Here is a 19,872-nt window from a genome sequence, read left to right as displayed (position 1 = left end):
ATCTATACCATAGTTTGTGAACTCTATAACTTTCCTACAAACTAAATAATACATCCTAATTTGGGTTATTTTCACCAAAGAAATGTAGCAGAATACATCTTGGCCTAAATTTATGAAGAACAATTACTTATTTGTAAACTTTTATAACAGAAACAAAGAAAAACGTGGTTTTTTTTCAAAATTTTTGGTCTTTTTTTGTTAATTTAGCAAAAAATAAAAACCCCAGTGGTGAATAAATACCACCAAAGAAAGCTCTAGTTGTGTGAAGAAAATGATAAAATTTTAGTTTGGGTACAATGTTGTATGACCGCGCAATTGTCATTCAAAGTGTGAGAGCGCTGAAACCTGAAAACTGGCCTGGGCAGGAAGGTGTAAAATTGCACGGTATTGAAATGGTTAAAGCTGAAGTCCACTGTTTGTTGCAAACACTGACTGTGCTATAGCTTAACTTGAAGAATGCCTAAATCCTCAAGTTGTACATAGTTCTTGTTTTTTTAGTACCACACCTAATTCCCTCAACCGTTTCCAAGTTCTCCAAAAATAAAAACAACAAAAACAACACCCCTAGATTGGTCATTTAAGAAACGTGAATAATCATATCTTAGAATAAAGGATGATTATCAGAAACTATGAGCAACCCTTCAGTGCTTACACAGAAGATGGAAAATAAATAGGAAAATAAGTGGAATATAAAATGAAAAAAAATTAAAAGGAATAAAAACCAGTCCATGGAATAATGGATGGGGGACAGGATTCCAGGCGAAATCGGTGTGTTCAGGATGCAGCGGTCAGTAGGTCCATCCGATGGATGTGCAGAATGAGAGGGGAAATGGACCGTGGAGACTGGAGAACCACATGAGCAGACCGGCAGTTCCTCACCAAGGATGGGGGGGATCCCACAGAAGTATGCAAAGGAACAACAAGCAGGGTGCCACTTACATCTAAAACTCCCTCGGCGTGTGTGGCAGGTAAGAACACCGGAGCGAGGGGCATCAGAAGACCAGGTTCAATGATCTGTGCATGGCCCAGGGAGAGACCCGCTGCAGTGGATAATCTGCATCTCTGTGTGCCTTCCCACCGGAGGGAGGGAGAAGTGATAGGTGCTGTGATTGGAAAGAGGGGCAGGCTGCAACATGTTTCAGAAGCTCCACCTCCTTTGTCAAGCAACACCACCAGCGGGAAGGCACACAGAGACGCCAATTATCCACCGCAGCGGGTCTCTCCCCGGGCCATGCACAGATCATTACTGTTTTTGTCCACGCTGACCCGGCGCCCTGCTTGTTGTTCCTTTGAATAATCATATGTACCTGGCTGCGGGGCGAAGCTTATGGGGAAGACCTGGACAGTATTCTTGCGGCTGGAAGTAACACTACACACGCATTCTACAAACATCTAATGCTTGAACCAGATGGTCCACAGCTAGTTCTGATTCACTCACTATCTACCATATTTTTTGCTCCATAAGACGCACCTAGGTTTTAGAGGAGGAAAACAAGAAAAAAAGTATTCTGAACCAAGACTACAGACATAGTACAGGAGATGATAAGAGACTGCGGACATAGTACAGGAAATGACCAGAGACTGTGGACATACTACAGGAGATGACCAGAGACTGCGGACACAGTACAGGAGATGGCCAGAGACTGCGGACATAGTACAGGAGATGACCAGAGACTAAGGACATAGTACAGGAGATGACCTGAGACTAAGGACATAGTACAGGAGATGACCAGAGACTGCGGACATACTACAGGAGATAACCAGAGACTGCGGACATACTACAGGAGATGACCAGAGACTGCGGACATAGTACAGGAGATGACCTGACACTAAGGACATAGTACAGGAGATGGCCAGAGACTGCGGACATAGTACAGGAGATGGCCAGAGACTGCGGACATACTACAGGAGATAACCAGAGACTGCGGACATAGTACAGGAGATGACCAGAGCCTGCGGACATAGTACAGGAGATGACCTGAGACTAAGGACATAGTACAGGAGATAACCAGAGACTAAGGACATACTACAGGAGATAACCAGAGACTGCGGACATAGTACAGGAGATGACCAGAGACTGCGGACATAGTACAGGAGATGACCTGAGACTAAGTACATAGTGCAGGAGATGACCTGAGACTAAGGACATAGTGCAGGAGATGACCTGAGACTAAGGACATAGTGCAGGAGATGACCAGAGACTGCGGATATACTGCAGGAGATAACCAGAGACTGCGGACATAGTACAGGAGATGACCAGAGACTAAGGACATAGTACAGGAGATGACCAGAGACTGCGGACACAGTATAGGAGATGACCAGAGACTGCAGACATAGGACAGGGGATGACCAGAGACTGCGGACACAGTACAGGAAATGACCAGAGACTGCGGACATAGTACAGGAGATGACCAGAGACTGAGGACATAGTACAGGAGATAACCAGAGACTGCAGACATAGTACAGGAGATGACCTGAGACTAAGGACATAGTGCAGGAGATGACCAGAGACTGCGGACATAGTACAGGAGATGACCAGAGACTGTGGACACAGTACAGGAGATGACCAGAGACTAAGGACATAGTACAGGAGATGACCAGAGACTGTGGACACAGTATAGGAGATGACCAGAGACTGCAGACATAGGACAGGGGATGACCAGAGACTGCGGACACAGTACAGGAAACGACCAGAGACTGCGGACATAGTACAGGAGATGACCAGAGACTGAGGACATAGTACAGGAGATGACTGCGGACCTTTGGGGAGCAGAGGGGAGGAGCGGGTACCTGAATTTGACAGGTACCTGCTCCCACTTCCGCGGAGTTGTCCTCCCTCCCTGTCTTCTGCGACACATGACAGGTCCCAGAAGACTGCCGGACCATTCACAAAGCGCAGAGCTTCTTGCGCATGCGCAGTGGGCACCCGGCTGTGAGGCTGCAAGCTGACACAGCCGGGTGCCCACACTAAAGATGCCAGCGCCGGGGGAGAGAAGACGATGAGGACAGCGCTGGATCGAGGAACCGATAGGACAGAGGAGCACAGAAGAGCCGAGTGGCTGGCCCAGTATTCTAACACGGCGGCGGGAATTCTGGGCCGGCCGCTCCATATTCGCTCCATATAATCCACAGACATTTTCCCCCATTCTTTTGGGGGGGGGGGGAGTGCGTCTTATGGAGCGAAAAATACGGTATATTGAAAGCAATTACACGACCTTTACTGAACCAGAGCACCAACCTTTGGACAGTACTGTTTTGGCCTTTGAACCTCATCAGCACAGGGCAGTAATCAGTCCACCCTCGGTACATATGTAAAAGTACAGAATACACACATTCACGTTAAGCAGCATGAATCTGATGTACAAAGCCCAGACTGAACCTGCTGACATCAGTACAACATCAGTAGGTCAATGAAGCCAAAGGTGGCAAGACACACCACCAAATGACTTTGTTATAGAGGGTCTGAATGTATTGCATGTATACAGTAATGTATTCTTTAAAAGAGATTTTATATATAAAAAACAAATGTGGCAAGTCAAGCCCCCATATTTTACTTTTTTGTTAGGTTATTCTCAAAGAGTAAAAAGCCAACAAACTCTGGATAGGGGAGCACCTCTGAATAGGATAAACAGTGGAGGTTATGGGGCAGACCCTCCCACTAATAGCCAGTGATGGAGGGGGTTCCTAATTCCTTTACTAAGCGAGAACATCCTTTAACTTTCTGGCTGCTTAGAGCTGCTCCCACATATTAAACACGAAAGGGTAAGACATTTCAGGTCATTAAGCACTACATGGCAACTTTAGTTTGAAGTTTGAAACAATTTAATATTCATTCATTTTAGCCTTATAAACCTGAAAATTAAGAGTTTTTATTTACAAAACCAGCTTTCTCAAAGGTTCAAGATTTTTTAAATATAATATGACATACTCACAATGTTTTGTTTTTGTTCTTTTGAAGTTATATTTGAAAAATGAGCACTCTGTGAAAACACAATTTAAATTCATGTCACCAAAGAGCTCAGTTCGCTCCAACAAAAGAGCTTTTAGCATGCTAGTGAGTGCCAGGCGGTAATAAATGCTGGGAATATTAACTCCTTACTTACCCAGGCTTTTTTTTTTTGTAGCCCTTGGCAAATGTCCGTTCAAAACTACACAGAATGTTTTCAAGTCTGCTTTGTTTTCAAGGGCTCCTTTACACTGCCTGCATGGTAAATGCTCATTTTTAACGTGCAGGCAGCTGTCAGTTTTTATTTACAGTGAGCCACTGTCAGGGTGCAGTGCAATGTGTGTTTCAGCACATTGCACTGTTTACTTTATTCTTGAAGTGTTAAAAGTGACACTTTCTTCATGTATCTGCACAGCTGTGTGCTGCGCTGCAGTGCGGGATTATGTGGTGCCTCTGCAGTGCACTGCAGTAAAAGGCTTTGGTGGTCCAGTGCTCTCATATCCAGTGCAGAAAACACAACTGATTCCATTATGTGTGAACGATCCCTAAAGATAACTCAAGCCCAATTTTTATAAAAGTCTAATTGATGTTAAAATGAATATACACATTGAGATTAAAATTGCCATACTATCTCTCTATAAAATATATGGCATCACTGTCCCACCTGTGCACATTTGTCCAATCAGAGAATTGTTCTCTGCATGGCACTCGTGGCTGGAAAGCAGTCACCTGTGTTTAGAAAGCAAGAGGGCAGCCACTCAGCATTAGACCCTGGAGCCAGCGGCAATCACTATAGTAGTGGTACCTACTACAGTGATTTCCAGCTTTCGCAGAGAGTGGTCAAGTCACTTTTTTCATGCTTGCCTCCTGGGCTAGACCTTTTGGCTGGGACTGGAGGAATTTTTATAACCGCCAGGGGCCAGTCATTATACTGCATTTTGGCACCCAAGCACCTATCCTTTACCTCTTAACTTTTTTTGTTCTCTATTTTTGCACTTAGGCAGAGCACATGGCACTTTAGTAGGGTGTAGGTCCTCGCACTTGCCCTGAAAGCCTTGGGGGGAGGGCACATGGCCTTATGGTCAGGTTCTCCCCCTCCCATTGGGTCTCCCTTCAGGGGAACCCCATCCAGTAATTGGGGGGACGAAAATGGTGTCCGACCTCTGCCCTTCTCAGAAACATGTGACAAAGAACTGGCGAGTCTCAAGGCTGCGCTGTCAATGACGTAACAATGCCACTCTCAGCTGCCCCCTGCAAAAAGATTTTCAAGGTCCCGGTTCCCACAATCTAGGTGCCAGCAGCCTGAGAGTGATTTTCACTGGGTTAAGTTAACTAAGCAATTAACTCTTTAAGCCACCACCACCAGCTTTTTACCAAGGAGGAAACTCACAATCCTAAGAATAACAACTATGATTTTAGAATAAACATCTGTACGCACTGTCACCACAGACAGGTATATTCAGAGAGTTATCATATACCGTAGCACTCTTCAAGGGACAGGGATTCTTTTAGTTTTCATTAAAAGCCTTAGAGACAGTTTTAACACTTTTCAAAATAGGGTTTAATAATGAAAATGTGAAAGGGTTGCAAATAAAATATTTATAGAAAAAAGAGTGTTACAAAGAATAAAGAGACAATAAAGCAACAGAGAATTAAAAAGGAGTTGAAAATGAAAAATAATGAAAAACGTCAAGGGTGAGCAAGGTGTTATTGGCTCTCATAACTTGACAGATGTTCCTTGGTGGAAGGTACATGAGAGCTGTCAAATCTGCTTACAATCTCTTTTTTATTTGACATTAAGGGGGGTGTTGACAGAGGCCATCTGACCAATTACACGGCTAAGGAGTGCCCTGGGATGTCACTTTTTTATGACCAAGTCCCAGATATAGTTTTATATAAGCTTTAATAACTCTTAATATCTAGAGGGTACAGTTATCTACTTGGTATATTATTTTCCAGCATGAAATTAACTTAAAAATAGATTTAGAGACAGGTCTCTGATATTTATTTCTCATATGAGGAGTGTGGAGGCCTAATCCACTCTGGTATCTCTTAGCATAAGGGTGTTTACGCTCAAAACGTTACAAATTAACGGAGGGGGGAAATATGTCCTTACTATGGCTGTGCTGGTCGTATTTCATGAGTTATGAAATATGCTAAAGTTTTAGAGTCTTGGCTGCTAACCATTTTAGCAGAAATGTAGATTGGCTATTCCCTTCAGCTGAGCTATTTACGACTGCGTATCTGTTAGTTCTCTGGCTTACTCAAGCTTGCAAGGGTGACAGTTTTGTTAGGGTTTCCAGACTGAAATTGTGGACTGTGTGTCTGAATAATTGATTGATCATAAGGTCTTGCATCAGTTAACAGTTTGCGTATTGTATAAACTGAAGGAAGGAGGGAGAAAGGTCACAGTGCTATACCTATTTACGATAAAATGGCATAGAAGACTTGTGACATTGACAATATGGCGGCTACACGCACAACTATTTGTGTGCCCAGTACGCATGACCAATACACTGGGGTGGCTTAGTTCCTGAGTAGGAAGAGTTCAATAGACTGAGTCAGGCAGCACTGCAATGTGGGAACTGGATAGTCCAGAGGGGAGAGACTCTACTGTAATCAGGAGCTTTTATAGTGCATGTCCCATAGAGAGATTGCCAGGAGGAGGGGAAAGGGTTGAATTTATTCAGTCTGTAGAGGACACAGCTTCTTCTTGCTATGAGGGAGACCAGAGATGGCACATCGCTCTCCAGTGTCCAGTGTGCATCATTACTGCTGCATAACAGGGGCCTGAGCAGAATCTGGAGTGCTGAGTCCAGATGTGCTGACAGCCAGAGTCACCCGGGTGCAGAGCCAAGAGTGGACTAATCGCTGTGTGTGACCGGATGTAAGCTGCAATATCGCTGGAACTGGTGAGCTGCTACTGTTGGGATTTACAATCTGCTGCTAGAGAGAGAGACTGAGACCTTTAGGAGCTGACCATACAGCCATTGTATCATCTAGTAATCTTATTGCTGCCCCCAGATAGTGAGCCTGACATGAAGAGGCAGGCCTCCCGTACAACTCCGGCTCAAGGACTGCTGATGGTAAGACAGCGGTCGCAGGGGCACGGTGGGGTATGAGTGCCTGAGATCAGTCCGGTAATAGCAGTTGAGCTGATGAGTTACAGGCAAGGAGCAGGGTTCTGATGTAGCCGTGCGGGATGGATACTTGAGCGCAGCGTGCTGAGGATGCAGGATCAGACGAACCAGGTTCGGTATCGGTCAGGCAGATCAGGCTTACAGCGGCAGAAGGAAGAGTAGTCAGGTTACAGGCCAGGTCAGTAACGGAAGATCAATCAGACAGGAGCAGATGTAAGCCGTGTACCGGGGTGGGCTCCCCAGCATACAGTGAAGTCACGAACGAGGAAAGCAACCCCAACACCAGCTTTTGCCACAACAGAATTTTACTTAGATGTGGCAAATAAACACAACCACAAATGCTGGGAACATACAATAAATTTACATACACCCAGCCCAAAGGCTGAGACCCTTGTGCTGCACAGCACGGCGCCTTCTGATGGATGAAGGTAGAAAGTGAAGTAATTTACCTACTGGCGGGCACAACTAAGCTGCCTCACCTTACCTGTTATTACCCTAAAAGAGCAGGAATCAGTGTATGGGTGTATGGTATGGGCTAGCCTGCGGTGCAGCACAACAGCTTACAATCTTACACAAATCTACAGTATTCCCCCTCCCATAACTGGTCCTGTAGCACATGCCTGAGTATTCCTTCTGAGCAAAATGCCAGTCTGGCTTAAGTTTGTAGGATTTTATCAGCTCTCCAATGTGAAATGTCACTTTAAGTTGTGGAGTCCTTCCAATAATCAGTAACAACACTTGTGGCCTGACACAAACAGAGACCCTAACTAACTAACTATTGGCCTGGACTCAGTCTCAAGGTGCCAACTCTGAAATGAGGTGCGTGCACGATCTTACCGTCCCGGGTCTGCTTTGCATCCGCTGGTGACTCTGAACAGAACAAATATCTCTCCAACAAGCATGCGGTCTTCCCGTACATGTTGCTTAGTTCCTCTGCTCTCATCAGCCTTCCTGGCAGTAATCTCAGCAGCATTCCTGGCAGCAATCTCATCAGCTTCCTGGCAGCATTCTCATCAGCTCACACGTCTCCTTCATTTTGCATCGTCCAAAACATGGCTGCAGTTTCCTCTTCCTGTTCACTAAACTCCAACTCTGAGTGCAAAACCCCACCTCTTCATGAATATACAAATATCTATGCAGTCTGAGCCTGTGTTAGAAAAACAGTGACATCTTGTGGCTTGACACTATGGGCAGGCCTTTCCTGACAGTAGCATTCATTTCTTCCCACTTAATATAGCCTCCTATCTTAGGAGTATATGGGGCAGGCATAAATTGAGATAGACAGGATGTTCAAACAAGCATTCATCTTAAATTCAGTTTAGTAAGGAATATTGGTTAATCTATGGGCCACAAAGTCCCAACTACTCCCTTACTACCCACTCAAATAAATACATATATATACTGGCCCTTTAAAAATGTAAATGAAATAATTGTAATAATAAGGTGGCAATGAATGTAGGTTGAGCTGGTTCAAGCCATCAGTGATCTATGACTCTATATCCTCAATATCCAAACTCCATAATACAATTCTCAATCTTGGTGGCAATATAACAACAGGATAAAATAAAAAGACAATACCTAATCGTCATGAAAAAGAGGGAGAAAGTATCAAAAAATCTCATGGTCTTAGTTTGGTGTAAACAGCGTGGAAAGAGGCTCATTGTGGTCCATGGCAGCCTACAGGAGCCAGGAACAATGCTTCTATTTATATACATACAAGTGGAACCAATATTGGCATTCTGATGCCAACTGATGTATATAAATAGAAGTATTGAATGCCCATGAAGACTCCTGGGATGTATGACATCATTTTGGCCTAGGCTGAAAACCAAGAAGAGACTAAAGAAATGTAAAAAAAGAAAAAGAAAAATTTGAAACAAGTGAATATAATAGGCCTTCTAATCTAACTACTAAAGCTAGCAGCAAGAGAGTTTCCTTCCACTTTAAATCAGGTAAATATTAAAGATTGCATATGAATATCTTCTAGTCTTCTATCCAGCCAGCAGGTGCAGCTTTATGATCCTTTTTACATAATTTCCCTTGTATGCTTTGCTCCTTTTTTGAAAAAACATCACTTGCAGGAGTGGGGAAATTTTTTAAAACACTACTTGTCCAGGGACTATTTCGAGGGCCCCAATCTTCTTGTCCTGATAAAAAATTATTTTTTTTAACCAAAATCGTATTTAAATCGGATGTGAGTTTAAAAATGTTGGGGGGACTTTAAAAACAAAAGAGGCTTTATGGTGACTTAAACGTGTAATATTTTTACCATTGCGCTGTTTATCTCCTCCTCCCCTCCCTGTCTGCCTCCAGCACAGCACTCGGGGAACAACGATTGGCTGCTCATCAGGAAAGGGTGGGGCAGGGCTTATACTTTTTCCCTTTTGCTGCCAGAGCCGTTTTTGCATTTTTTGCACACATTAAAAAATCAGTTTAGGCCTGAAGATTACACAAAACTCCCCAACATGATATATTTTCTGAAAGCAGAGACCCTAGAGAATAAAATAGTGGTATTTTTTATGTTGCATACTTTTACCACAAAATGTTAGTAAGAAATACAAGTAAGTTAATTTTAGGGCACAAAATAGCAATAAATTACCCTATTTTTTGTAACATATAAAAGATAAGGTTGCAGCGAGTAAATAGATATCCAACTTGTAAAACCTTAAATTTGTGCACACTCGTGAAATGGCGATGAACTTCAGTACCCTGTATTTTCTATAGGTCGACACTTTTAAAGCTCCTTATAGGTCATCAGTTTAGAGTTACAGAGGAGGTCTGGTGCTAGAATTATTGCTCTCATCCTAGCATTCGCGGTGATATGTGACATGTGTATCGCAATTGACGATTTCATGCGAAGGCGCCCGAGCATGTGCTTTTATGTTTGTACGTGCTTATATGTGGGGGTGGGGGCCTGAATATTTTTTTTGGGGTGGATGGCATGTGCTTGGGTATAACTTTCATTTTTTACAATAAAAAAAGAAAAACGTTTTTTTTCACTTTTTTTTTCCATCACATAGGAGACAAAGTCCCCTATGTGATGATTTTTGGTGACAGGTTCTCTTTGAGACATCCAAGGTCTAAAAGACCCTGCATGTCTCCCCTCTGCTCCACTGAATGTAATGTGGTGCACATCTGCACATATTACATTCATTCCCAGGGATTGTATTACAATCTCTCAACGGGGACCCCGAAGTGACATCGTATCATCACTTCCGGGCAGTGGCATCCTGAGGCAGGTGCAGGGGTGCGTGCCGCATCAGACGACACCTACCGCACGTGGTGACACCGGACCCACTCCACGAAAAGGTAAGTTGTAAAGCAAGCCGACGATCCTTGCAGGATGGATCTGATCCATCCTGCGGGGATCGTCAGCTTTCTTTACAACTTACCTCTTCGTGGAGCAGGTCAATTGTCACCCTGTATAGGTTGCATGCTGACGATCCCCGCAGGATGGATCAGATCTGCGGATTGGGGAGCATAATGAATCAGACTCCGATCCATTATGCTCAATCCGCAGATCCAATCCATCCTGCGGGGATCGTCGGCATGCAACCTATACGGGGTGACACCGGACCCGCTCCACGAAGAGGTAAGTTGTAAAGAAAGCCGAAGATCCTCACAGAATGGATCGGATCTGCGGATTGGGGAGCATAATGGATCGGAGTCTGATCCATTATGCTCAATCTGCAGATCCGATCCATTCTGCGGGGATTGTCGGAGGGGGTGTCACCAAGTGTTATCGCACCGGGTGACACCAATCCGAGGGACACCCCTGCTTCCGGGTCACCACAAGAAGGGGAGGGGAGTGGACTTGTCCGCTCTTCTCCCTCCTCTCTACCCAACGGCGAGCCGGGCCCGCAGATGGACAAATGGAGCCCCGGAAACCTCACATCCAGGGCGCGTAGAGCCTGGCACTGTGTGAAAGCAATCGGCGGTAGCTCTGCTGCCGATTGCTTCACCTGACAGGTGAGTCCGCTTCTTGCCCGCAACAGGACTAAAGGAAGAGAAAAACTATTGTCCAGCTCCCGGAACTACATTTTCCAGGCGTCGGACGATAGGAATCAAACATCCCTGACTTGTTTTTAGTGTTTAGGTTTAGCCTTGTAAAAGATATTGTAAATTCTGTAAAAAACTGTATTCTATTTTGTATGGTTTGCCTATGTAGCACTACCCCCTTAGGGGTCACTGAATTTTTTGAGTCCCCTTTTAGTCCTGCACAGCCAGACAGCACGCATTTTCACATCAACTTGTTTCCAGGAGACAGTAACTAGTCCTTGAGCTTGTTTTTTGAGGTTTTATTGGGCAACTGAACTTGGATAGAGTAAGGGGTGTATGGGATGCAGGGGATCCAGTGCCTGCCATGTTAAAGTAAGACAGTCCCGGTCAGTAGCTAATCTGGTTTCCCACCAGAGTGCTCCTTCCCCTATTTGGTCCAGGGGGTGCAGGCCTACTCACTTAGACCTTCTCCTGTGTTGCTGGTGGGTTGGTGGTTGCTACCAGGCCTTCTAGCTGGGTGGCTCCTTCCCTGCCACACAGGTGGTCCTCTCTCAGGGGGCCAATGAAGTCCCAAGCTTTCCCCCTTCCAAGGTTTTTTTGCCTGGAGGGGAGCCCCTCTCCCATTTGGGCCCCCTCCCAGGCTCCTGCTCTCCACGTAAACATCCTCATCTTCTACCCCAAATCTCCTGCTGCTGAGCAGGCTCAGTTACTCTTAAAGGCCAAGCATCTTGTTGAGGAATGGCCAGGATCCTCTAAGAGTACAGATCAGCCATTCCTCACCTCTGCCCACTGCTTCTAGATCTTTCTCCAAAGATCTTGAGCAGGGGGAAATACCAGAGAGCTGGTCTGCAGAGCCTCTCAGCTCTGACCTAAATTTGACCCACCTGGCTATCACATCCAGGCTGCTACTCTAGCTAATAATTAGAACTAGCCTAGCTAATTAGGTGGGTGCTACACTTATGTATTGCACACTGCACTCATTGAGCACACGGCACTCATAATGTTTTGATTACATGTGTGCATTCTTTTGAGTCCTGAGTAGAAATTAGCTTGCCTGTATAAAGCCCCTTGTTACCTTAAAACTACAATTGTAATATTAATATGATAGCTACATAATCATGTATATAAAAAAATTTCCATTTTGATGAATAAACAGAACAATTATTTGGAAAGATGCTGAGTTTATCTTTTTAAGTCTGTTGCGTACTGCAGTAGTTATTATTAATTTGGAACTATTAATCAATATGGGCATAGGTGTTGCCTATCTATAAAATTTCCAAAACAAGCCTCATGTAGTCTAAGATGATCGCTGAACTCTTCCAAAAACTAATTTTATTATACCCCTCCTCTTCCACTTACTGATTGCAGGAGTCTAGCCTAAGTAAGCTCCATTGTCAGAGCTTACCCAGCTAGATGATGTCACTATACTCCCCTCCCCCCCCCCCAATTCCTGCACATGCATGGATCAGTGAGTGTAACTTTCATGGGGGGTGAACTTTCAAGAGGTACTCTCATTTTTCCCTGAATGAGTGCAGTGTCAGTGTCTCTATAACATTGCCCAACCTGGGTTCACTAGAACCTTCAAAACTGGTAAACACTTCATGGCCAATAGATAGGCAGATGTGACAGCTACATTTGGCTTTTTTCTCGAGATGGGAGCAAAAAGGGCAAGAGACAACTACTTTGGGCATTCCAGGAGGAGGAAATAGTCACCCTATTTGCTATTATCCAATTGTGTAGGCCAACAACCTACCAGCTGACACTTTTGTGGCCAGCATTACATTTCCGATGTTGTGTTGGACATGTGTTTTGGTTGTCCATTTTACCGATCCACTGCCCTGCTGTTTGGGCAAACTTTCAGCATGCTTCATCTGTCATCTGAGGAGCTCACACTCCTCTTTAGGTGTTGCTGGACTCACTGCGCTTGCTGTGGCAAATGTGGATAACACAGCTTGGAGTCAGCAATTACAAATATTGACCTGCTGGTGCCTGCTTAGCCAATGGATTAGCTTGTTGAGTCTAAAGGGTGGTCATAGATAGGCGGATATCTTGCAGAAAAGGAAGGAGATATCTTGATGTACCCCCTGATTCACAGGTACCCCAGTTCCTGCTACAATCCTCACCCAATGCTGACAGAGGTTTACAAGTAGTGCATATGACCCTTTATTCTTCAACATTGTGAAGGGTCTAAATAATAAAAAAAAATCCCCCTCTACAATAATGAGAAGCCCCAACAGTCCAAAAATTGCAATCAATTTGTGAAGACCAACTCTTGGTTATATTGAGCGGTCTTTGGCCAGCCTAAGCACACAGGATCTTCTGCTAGACTCCAGATTGGATCTCTAGGTTTTCTCCAGGACTGAACCCTCCTCTTATTAATGAGTGCAAATGAGTTGGAAGAGGGCAAAAGATATGCCTGCTCTCTCTATCTGCCTGTTACTTCCACTTTTTGAGAGTTCTGACTCTGCAAAGTTGAGCCAAGTCTGACATCTAGTTCCACTACACACACGCACAGTGAAGTGCAAATCCTGGTGGAAAGTATGGACAGTGGTTATATATTGGGAACAGGTAGCAAGGAAAGGTGAACTTAGGGTAATATATGGGAATGGAAATAGAAGGTACATTTTTGAATTTTCACCTTGGGTGGTAGAGGAGTTTGTCCCAACACTTACAGTATCAAACATCTTGCTTACTTATTCTTTCCAGGATATAATTCTCTATAAACCTATACAGGTGCTGTTTAAGTGGCATCTTCAAACTTTAGTGTATATTGGGCTGGTCTTTAAAATAATAAACTTGAGCTTCGAAAGCCTACCATATATTTCTGTAAATGTAATATAGTACAGCAAAAATATGTTTTGCAAGGTATGCTAACCTTTTGAAAGCTAGCATACATTGCACAGTTTCCTAAACAGCCATCCTTTTATATTATGAGTATCCTTCACATATCAGTTGGAGACGGACCTCTCCAGTGTGTCTCTTGGGTCGTTGCATATAGCATAACGTTAAACAAACATACACCATTTCAAAAAGTGTGTTTTGCGAAGGCATAATAAAAAGGTCTGTCTAGCCCTGAAATCACTGTATGAAAACACTTGTTTGTTTGTGTTGAAAGGTTGTTTTTATAAGCGTGAAGAGTATGAATATTCATTCGGGGGTCTCACATATTTCCTGTGAGATGTTTGAAAGCCCCCATGGAAGTTCTCATAACAGCCAAAAGTAAATTTGGAGGTGCTCCCCCCTCTCTTCTATACAAGGGGGGCAGTGGACGGGGTAGGATTAAAGAATAAAATTCTAAGCCAGCCTGGGCACTTCCTGTGTTTTAGATCTTCTTACATGTAAATTGGCCATTACAAAAGGATTAATGATCGGAATTGTGTGAGTGAACTCCATCACTTTATGGAGCGCCAGGGAACCCATGTGCTTGGAATATCAATGATGCTGTCTTCAGTGGGAGCTGATCTGAGCGGAATACTAACCACACAACTTCATTGTCCTCAAAGTTCCACCAACCAAAACCTGAGAACTGCCTCATTTACAGCTGATTGTACTTTAAACTGTTTGCTCAAAAGCTGAGTCCCCTGGGAATATGGGGTGCATTGTTCGCAGGTGAAGACCATTAAATATAAGTGGTCTAGTATTCTGTGATTCCTGCTGACAGTTTCTAACTTAATTAATCCGTGATTTGTACCTATGCCTATATTTCATTAAATGGCACAAACATGACAATGATCAAGGATCAGTGCTCCTCAAATTGATGTTTCAGGTATGGATGCCGGTGAGGTGCATAGCTGAGAGCTGGTTTCTGTATTTTATGGGCTACAGAGTAAAGGTCTCTCCACTGGAGTTCCCAGCTCCTCCCCTTATGACGAAGACTCTCACCATTTCTGGTGCAATAAGAAGTGCCTCAGTGGTATTCACTTTAATTAACCTCCTTAGCGGTCTGATTATGTCCATATTTCTGTGCTGAAAGCGGTACATTTTTTTTGCATGGAAATATGTTGTTTTTTTATTGTAGGCCTGTAATTTTTAGGAATAACTCACTGAAATCTGTCCGAACAAGAGTCTAGTAAACATCCCGGGTATGATAAAATTTGAAACACGAAATCATAAATTAAAATGTAATAAATAATCATAAAAAATAATAATATAATAATAATAAATGTAATTCAATAATATAATCAAACCAAATTGAGATTTGAAATATAGCACCAAGTTCACACATCACTGAGCAAAATTGTTTTCAGTGTCTGACGACGAATTTCCCCCACGAATCATTATCACTCAATTCTGCAAGTGATTCTGATTTACTATCGCTGTTCTCTAGCTGGTCTAAAACTGCTTTTGACCTAAAGGGACGCTTTTTGGACGCCATGGACTTTTCTCAGTTTCCAGGCAGAAAGAACAGTAAAAATGTAGGCAGGGCGCAGGACAAAGCACTCGGGACAAAATGTATGTGAAATGGTTTGATACAGTAATGTTTTACTATGTGATTTTAGTGTATATAGTGAATGTCACTTTTTGTCATTTTGAAATTTCCCACCGTTCTGTCCCCCGTACGTCCCGACGCTCGCAGAGGACGGAACCCAGAAGACAGATGCCGGCATCCGCCGGATTAAATTGCCGGGGACACTGCAGGAGGGACATTGCGGGATCGCAGGACAAGGTAAGTGAAGAACAGATGCCGGAGCAGCGCCGCAGGGTAAGCCGAGTGTAGCTCGGGGTTACCGCTTGTGGTACTGAAACTTTACCCCGAACTACACTCAGGAATACCACCAGGGAGGCTACAGAAAATAAAACTTCAACTTATAGCAAGAGTGGGTGTGTTCATCATAATGGTTACAACAAGTAGTCAGTCTCAGCCATGTAGTTTTGGAGATTTCACCACCAGCAGAGATAAGAAAGACAGGGGAGGATTCAGCCCACCCACTTTGCTACTCACTTAAACCGTATGTATATCTTAAAACAAAAATTTCAGTTTCCCATTGCTTAGATGTGGTGGCTGCATTTGTTTATTATTTCTCCCCTTGTATTTTTATCTGGCAATCCCATGAATAACACACTTCCAGTAGCTGCACTCACTTCTCCACTGTCTGTATGGAGGGAGCCATGGTTGTCACTCAGTCTGCACTGTGAACCATCTGCCTTTGTTCATCTCCATTACATGGTTTTTAATGGGATTAAAAGTTTGCAAAAGAAAAAATATATTATCTTTGTATGTGCTGTCTTTTCAACTCACACGAAGTGATGAGGACACTGGCAAGATCAATAAGTATTTTCTGAAAATGTTCTTTGCTTAGAAAATGAAAACTAATGCAGCCGCCACATAAAGCATTTTAAGTTTTTATAGGTTTAGATAACATTTACAAAACAGTTTTGGGTAGTCTGATACTTTAAGCGGCTGCTAACTTTCTGTGAATCTCAGAGTGACACTTTAGGCAGCTGCTAATGCTCTGCAAAGGTTAGTAACATAGGTTCTTCAACTCAAAATCCACAGTATTGAAAGACGAATGCAATACTGTGGATTTTGAGTTGGAGAACCTATGCTCATTACTTTTACAGTTGCAAGAAAAAGTATGTGAACCCCTTGGGATTACGTGGAGTTTTGCATGAATTGGGCATAAAATGTGCTCTGAACGTCATCTAAGTCACAACAATAGAAGAACACAGTCTGCTGAACATAATACTACACAAACATTAGATGTTGCCATGGTTTAATTGCACATAACATGTAAACATTCACAGTGCAGGGAGGAAAAAGTATGTGAACCTTTGGACTTAATAACTGGTTGACCCTCCTTTGGCAGCAATAACCTCAACCAAACGTTTCCTGTAGTTGCAGATCAGACCTGCACAACGATCTGGAGTCATTTTGGACCACTCCTCTTCACAAAACTGTTTCAGTGTAGCAATATTCTTGGGATGTCTGGTGTGAATCGCTCTCTTAAGGTCATGCCACAGCATTTCAATCGGGTTGAGGTCAGGACTCTGACTGGGCCACTCCAGAAGGCATCTTCTGTGCTGTTGCAGCCATTGTTTTGTTGAATTACTTGTATGCTTTGGGTTATTGTCCTGTTGCATCACCCATCCTCTGCGGAGCTTCAGTTGGCGGACAGATGGTCGTACGTTTTCCTGCAAATGTCTTGATAAACTCTGGAATTCATTTTCCCATCAATGACAATAATCCGTCCAGGACCTGAGGCAGCAAAGCAGCCCCAAACCATGATGCTCCCTCCGCCATGTTTTACAGTGGGGATGAGGTTTTGATGTTGGTGTGCTGTGCCTTTTTTTCTCCACACATAGTGTTGTGTGTTCTTCCCAAACAACTCAATCTTGGTTTCATCTGTCCACAGTATATTTTGCCAGTAGTGCTGTGGAACATCCAGGTGCTCTTTTGCAAACTTCAAACGTGCTGCAATATTCTTTTTGGACAGCAATGGCTTCCTCCGTGGTGTCCTCCCATGTACTCCATTCTTGTTTAATGTTTTCCTTATTGTAGATGTGTCAACAAAAATGTTAGCATGTGCCAGAGATTTCTGTAGGTCTTTAGCTGACACTCTGGGATTCTTCTTTACCTCATGCAGCATTCTGCGCTGTGCTCTTGCAGTCATTTTTACAGGACGACCACGCCTAGGGAGAGTAGCAACAGTGCTAAACTTTCTCCATTTGTAGACAGTCTGTCTTACCGTGGACACATGAACATCAAGGCTTTTGGAGATACTTTTGTAACCCTTTCCAGCTTCATGCAAGTCAACAATTCTTGATCGTAGGTCTTCTGAGAGCTCTTTTCTGTGAGGCATGGTTCACATCAGACAGTGCTTCTTGAAACCAGTAAACCCAAAACAAGTGTGTGTTTTTTAAGGGCAGGACAGCTGTCAGCAACACATCCAATATCATCACACTGATTGGAGTCAAGGTTGGCTCACTCCTGGCTCCAATTAGCTCTGGGAGAAGTCATTAAGCTAGGGCCTCACATACTTTTTCCTCCCTGCACTGTGAATGTTTACATGTTATGTGCAATTAAACCATGGCAACAACTAATGTTTGTGTAGTATTATGTTCAGCAGACTGTGTTCTTCTATTGTTGTGACTTAGATGACGTTCAGAGCACATTTTATGCCCAATTCATGCAAAACTCCACATAATCCCAAGGGGTTCACATACTTTTTCTTGCAACTGTACATGTGTTATTACAATATATAGTGACCATGGGCTCCATTCACAAAGTAGTGTCTTACTACATCAGAGTATGTGGTAAGATACAGCTCACCGTTTAAAAGAAAAAAATTTCAATTCACAAAAAAAAAATGCTAGTAGTTATTTTATGAAGTGATGTGATATTTTAGTAGTGAAAAATGCAGTAAGTCAATGCTGGTTGTAGCCAGTGTATTTAGCAGCAGTAATAAATACCACATTGTTAAGGAGTGACAGTTTCAGTATCGCATGCGATATTTAGGGAAAATGTGTCAGATCACCTAAATACTGCATGCGATCTGCTTTTGTGAATAGAGCCATATGTGGTATGAGCATGCTACTTTGAATCATGTTTCCTGAATTTAGGAACTGTTCCTTGTGTGTAACTCGACATGCAGCTAAACCCTCTTATTCTGCAATAAGCCAGACTGAATGTGATCTTGAAGTTTTAATAAAACAGGGTGGGTGAAACTATTAAGAAAAACAGATTAACACATAAGAAATACATACAATCAATGTAAGAACATTTAGAAAGCACAGTGAATAGTTAGACTATAGATGGTGATAAGTCATTCTCACCAGCGATGCTGCCTTTAGGGGATGCAAAAGTATGTAAGTCTTAGTCCAACATGTGCTCTGATGGCTCCTTCTCTCCCTGTTTCTAAGATGGAGTCTGAAGACCCAAGATGCATCTCTCTGCTCTCTCTCAGAATTATGGGAAATTTTATTAATACTTAACGCTCATCTAAACAGTCTCTAGTTTCTGTAAAACAGTAAATGTAATTTTGTCTCCATCTAGTGGTCACATTTGATATTGCAGGGAGGACAGGCATAATCTATTCCCCTGCTGGAGGCAGAACAGGAACCTATACTCATGGTGCACATATGTGTTGTTATTTTTACACAGCAGCATTGTGGCATAGCAGTGTGGAGTAGCAAGGACTACTATTTTGGGGATTTAAATTGTATGTTAACAGATTTTATACATATGACAAGATAAACTCACGTAAAAATAATATTTTTATGTCGATTGAATTTTCTCTTGTGGCGCCTTAAAAACTCTTTGTTTTAACCACTTGCCTACCAGGCACTTATACCCCCTTCCTTACCAGGCCAATTTTCAGCTTTCAGCGCTGCCGCACTTTGATTGACAATTGCGCGGTCATGCAACATTGTACCCATATGAAATTTTGATCATTTTTTTCTCACAAATAGAGCTTTCTTTTGGTGGTATTTAATCGCCACTGGGCGCTTTACTTTTTGCGCTATAAATTAAAAAATGTGCAAAAAATTTGAAAAAAAAAAAAAAGTTTATTTGTTTCTTTTATAAAATTTTTCAAACAGGTATTTTTTCTCCTTCACTGATTTGCGTTGATGAGGCGGCACTGATGGGCACTGATAGGCGGCACTGATGGGCACTGATAGGCAGCACTAAAGGTCACTGATAGGCAGTACTAATGAGGTGGCATGGATAGGCGGCACTGATAGACAGCACTAATTAGGGGTCACGGATAGGCGGCACTGATATGCAGCACTGATAGGCGGCACTGATAGGTGACACTGATGATGGGTACTGATAGACGGCACTGACTG

General features: G+C 43.2%; 1 protein-coding gene and 1 long non-coding RNA gene across 2 annotated transcripts in view; one reads left to right on the top strand and one right to left on the bottom strand.

Moving 5' to 3' along the window:
- The window catches only part of LOC149454126 (uncharacterized), a 99,084-nt gene extending 90,937 nt beyond the window's left edge, over nt 1-8,147 (bottom strand). The window contains exon 1 of the mRNA XM_089687791.1: nt 7,924-8,147. Coding sequence (XP_089543917.1) covers nt 7,924-8,077 — 154 coding nt within the window. The 5' untranslated portion in view covers nt 8,078-8,147. The remainder of the gene's footprint in view (nt 1-7,923) is intronic.
- The window catches only part of LOC149454125 (uncharacterized), a 102,343-nt gene continuing 89,145 nt past the window's right edge, over nt 6,675-19,872 (top strand). The window contains exon 1 of the long non-coding RNA XR_016314374.1: nt 6,675-6,858. This is a non-coding gene — a long non-coding RNA (uncharacterized LOC149454125). The remainder of the gene's footprint in view (nt 6,859-19,872) is intronic.

This window comes from Staurois parvus, unplaced genomic scaffold (assembly GCF_062004578.1).
Source record: "Staurois parvus isolate SC_StPar_1 unplaced genomic scaffold, SC_StPar_1.0 ptg000438l, whole genome shotgun sequence".
Taxonomy (NCBI): domain Eukaryota; kingdom Metazoa; phylum Chordata; class Amphibia; order Anura; family Ranidae; genus Staurois; species Staurois parvus.
This window is presented reverse-complemented; position numbering and strand designations above follow the sequence as displayed.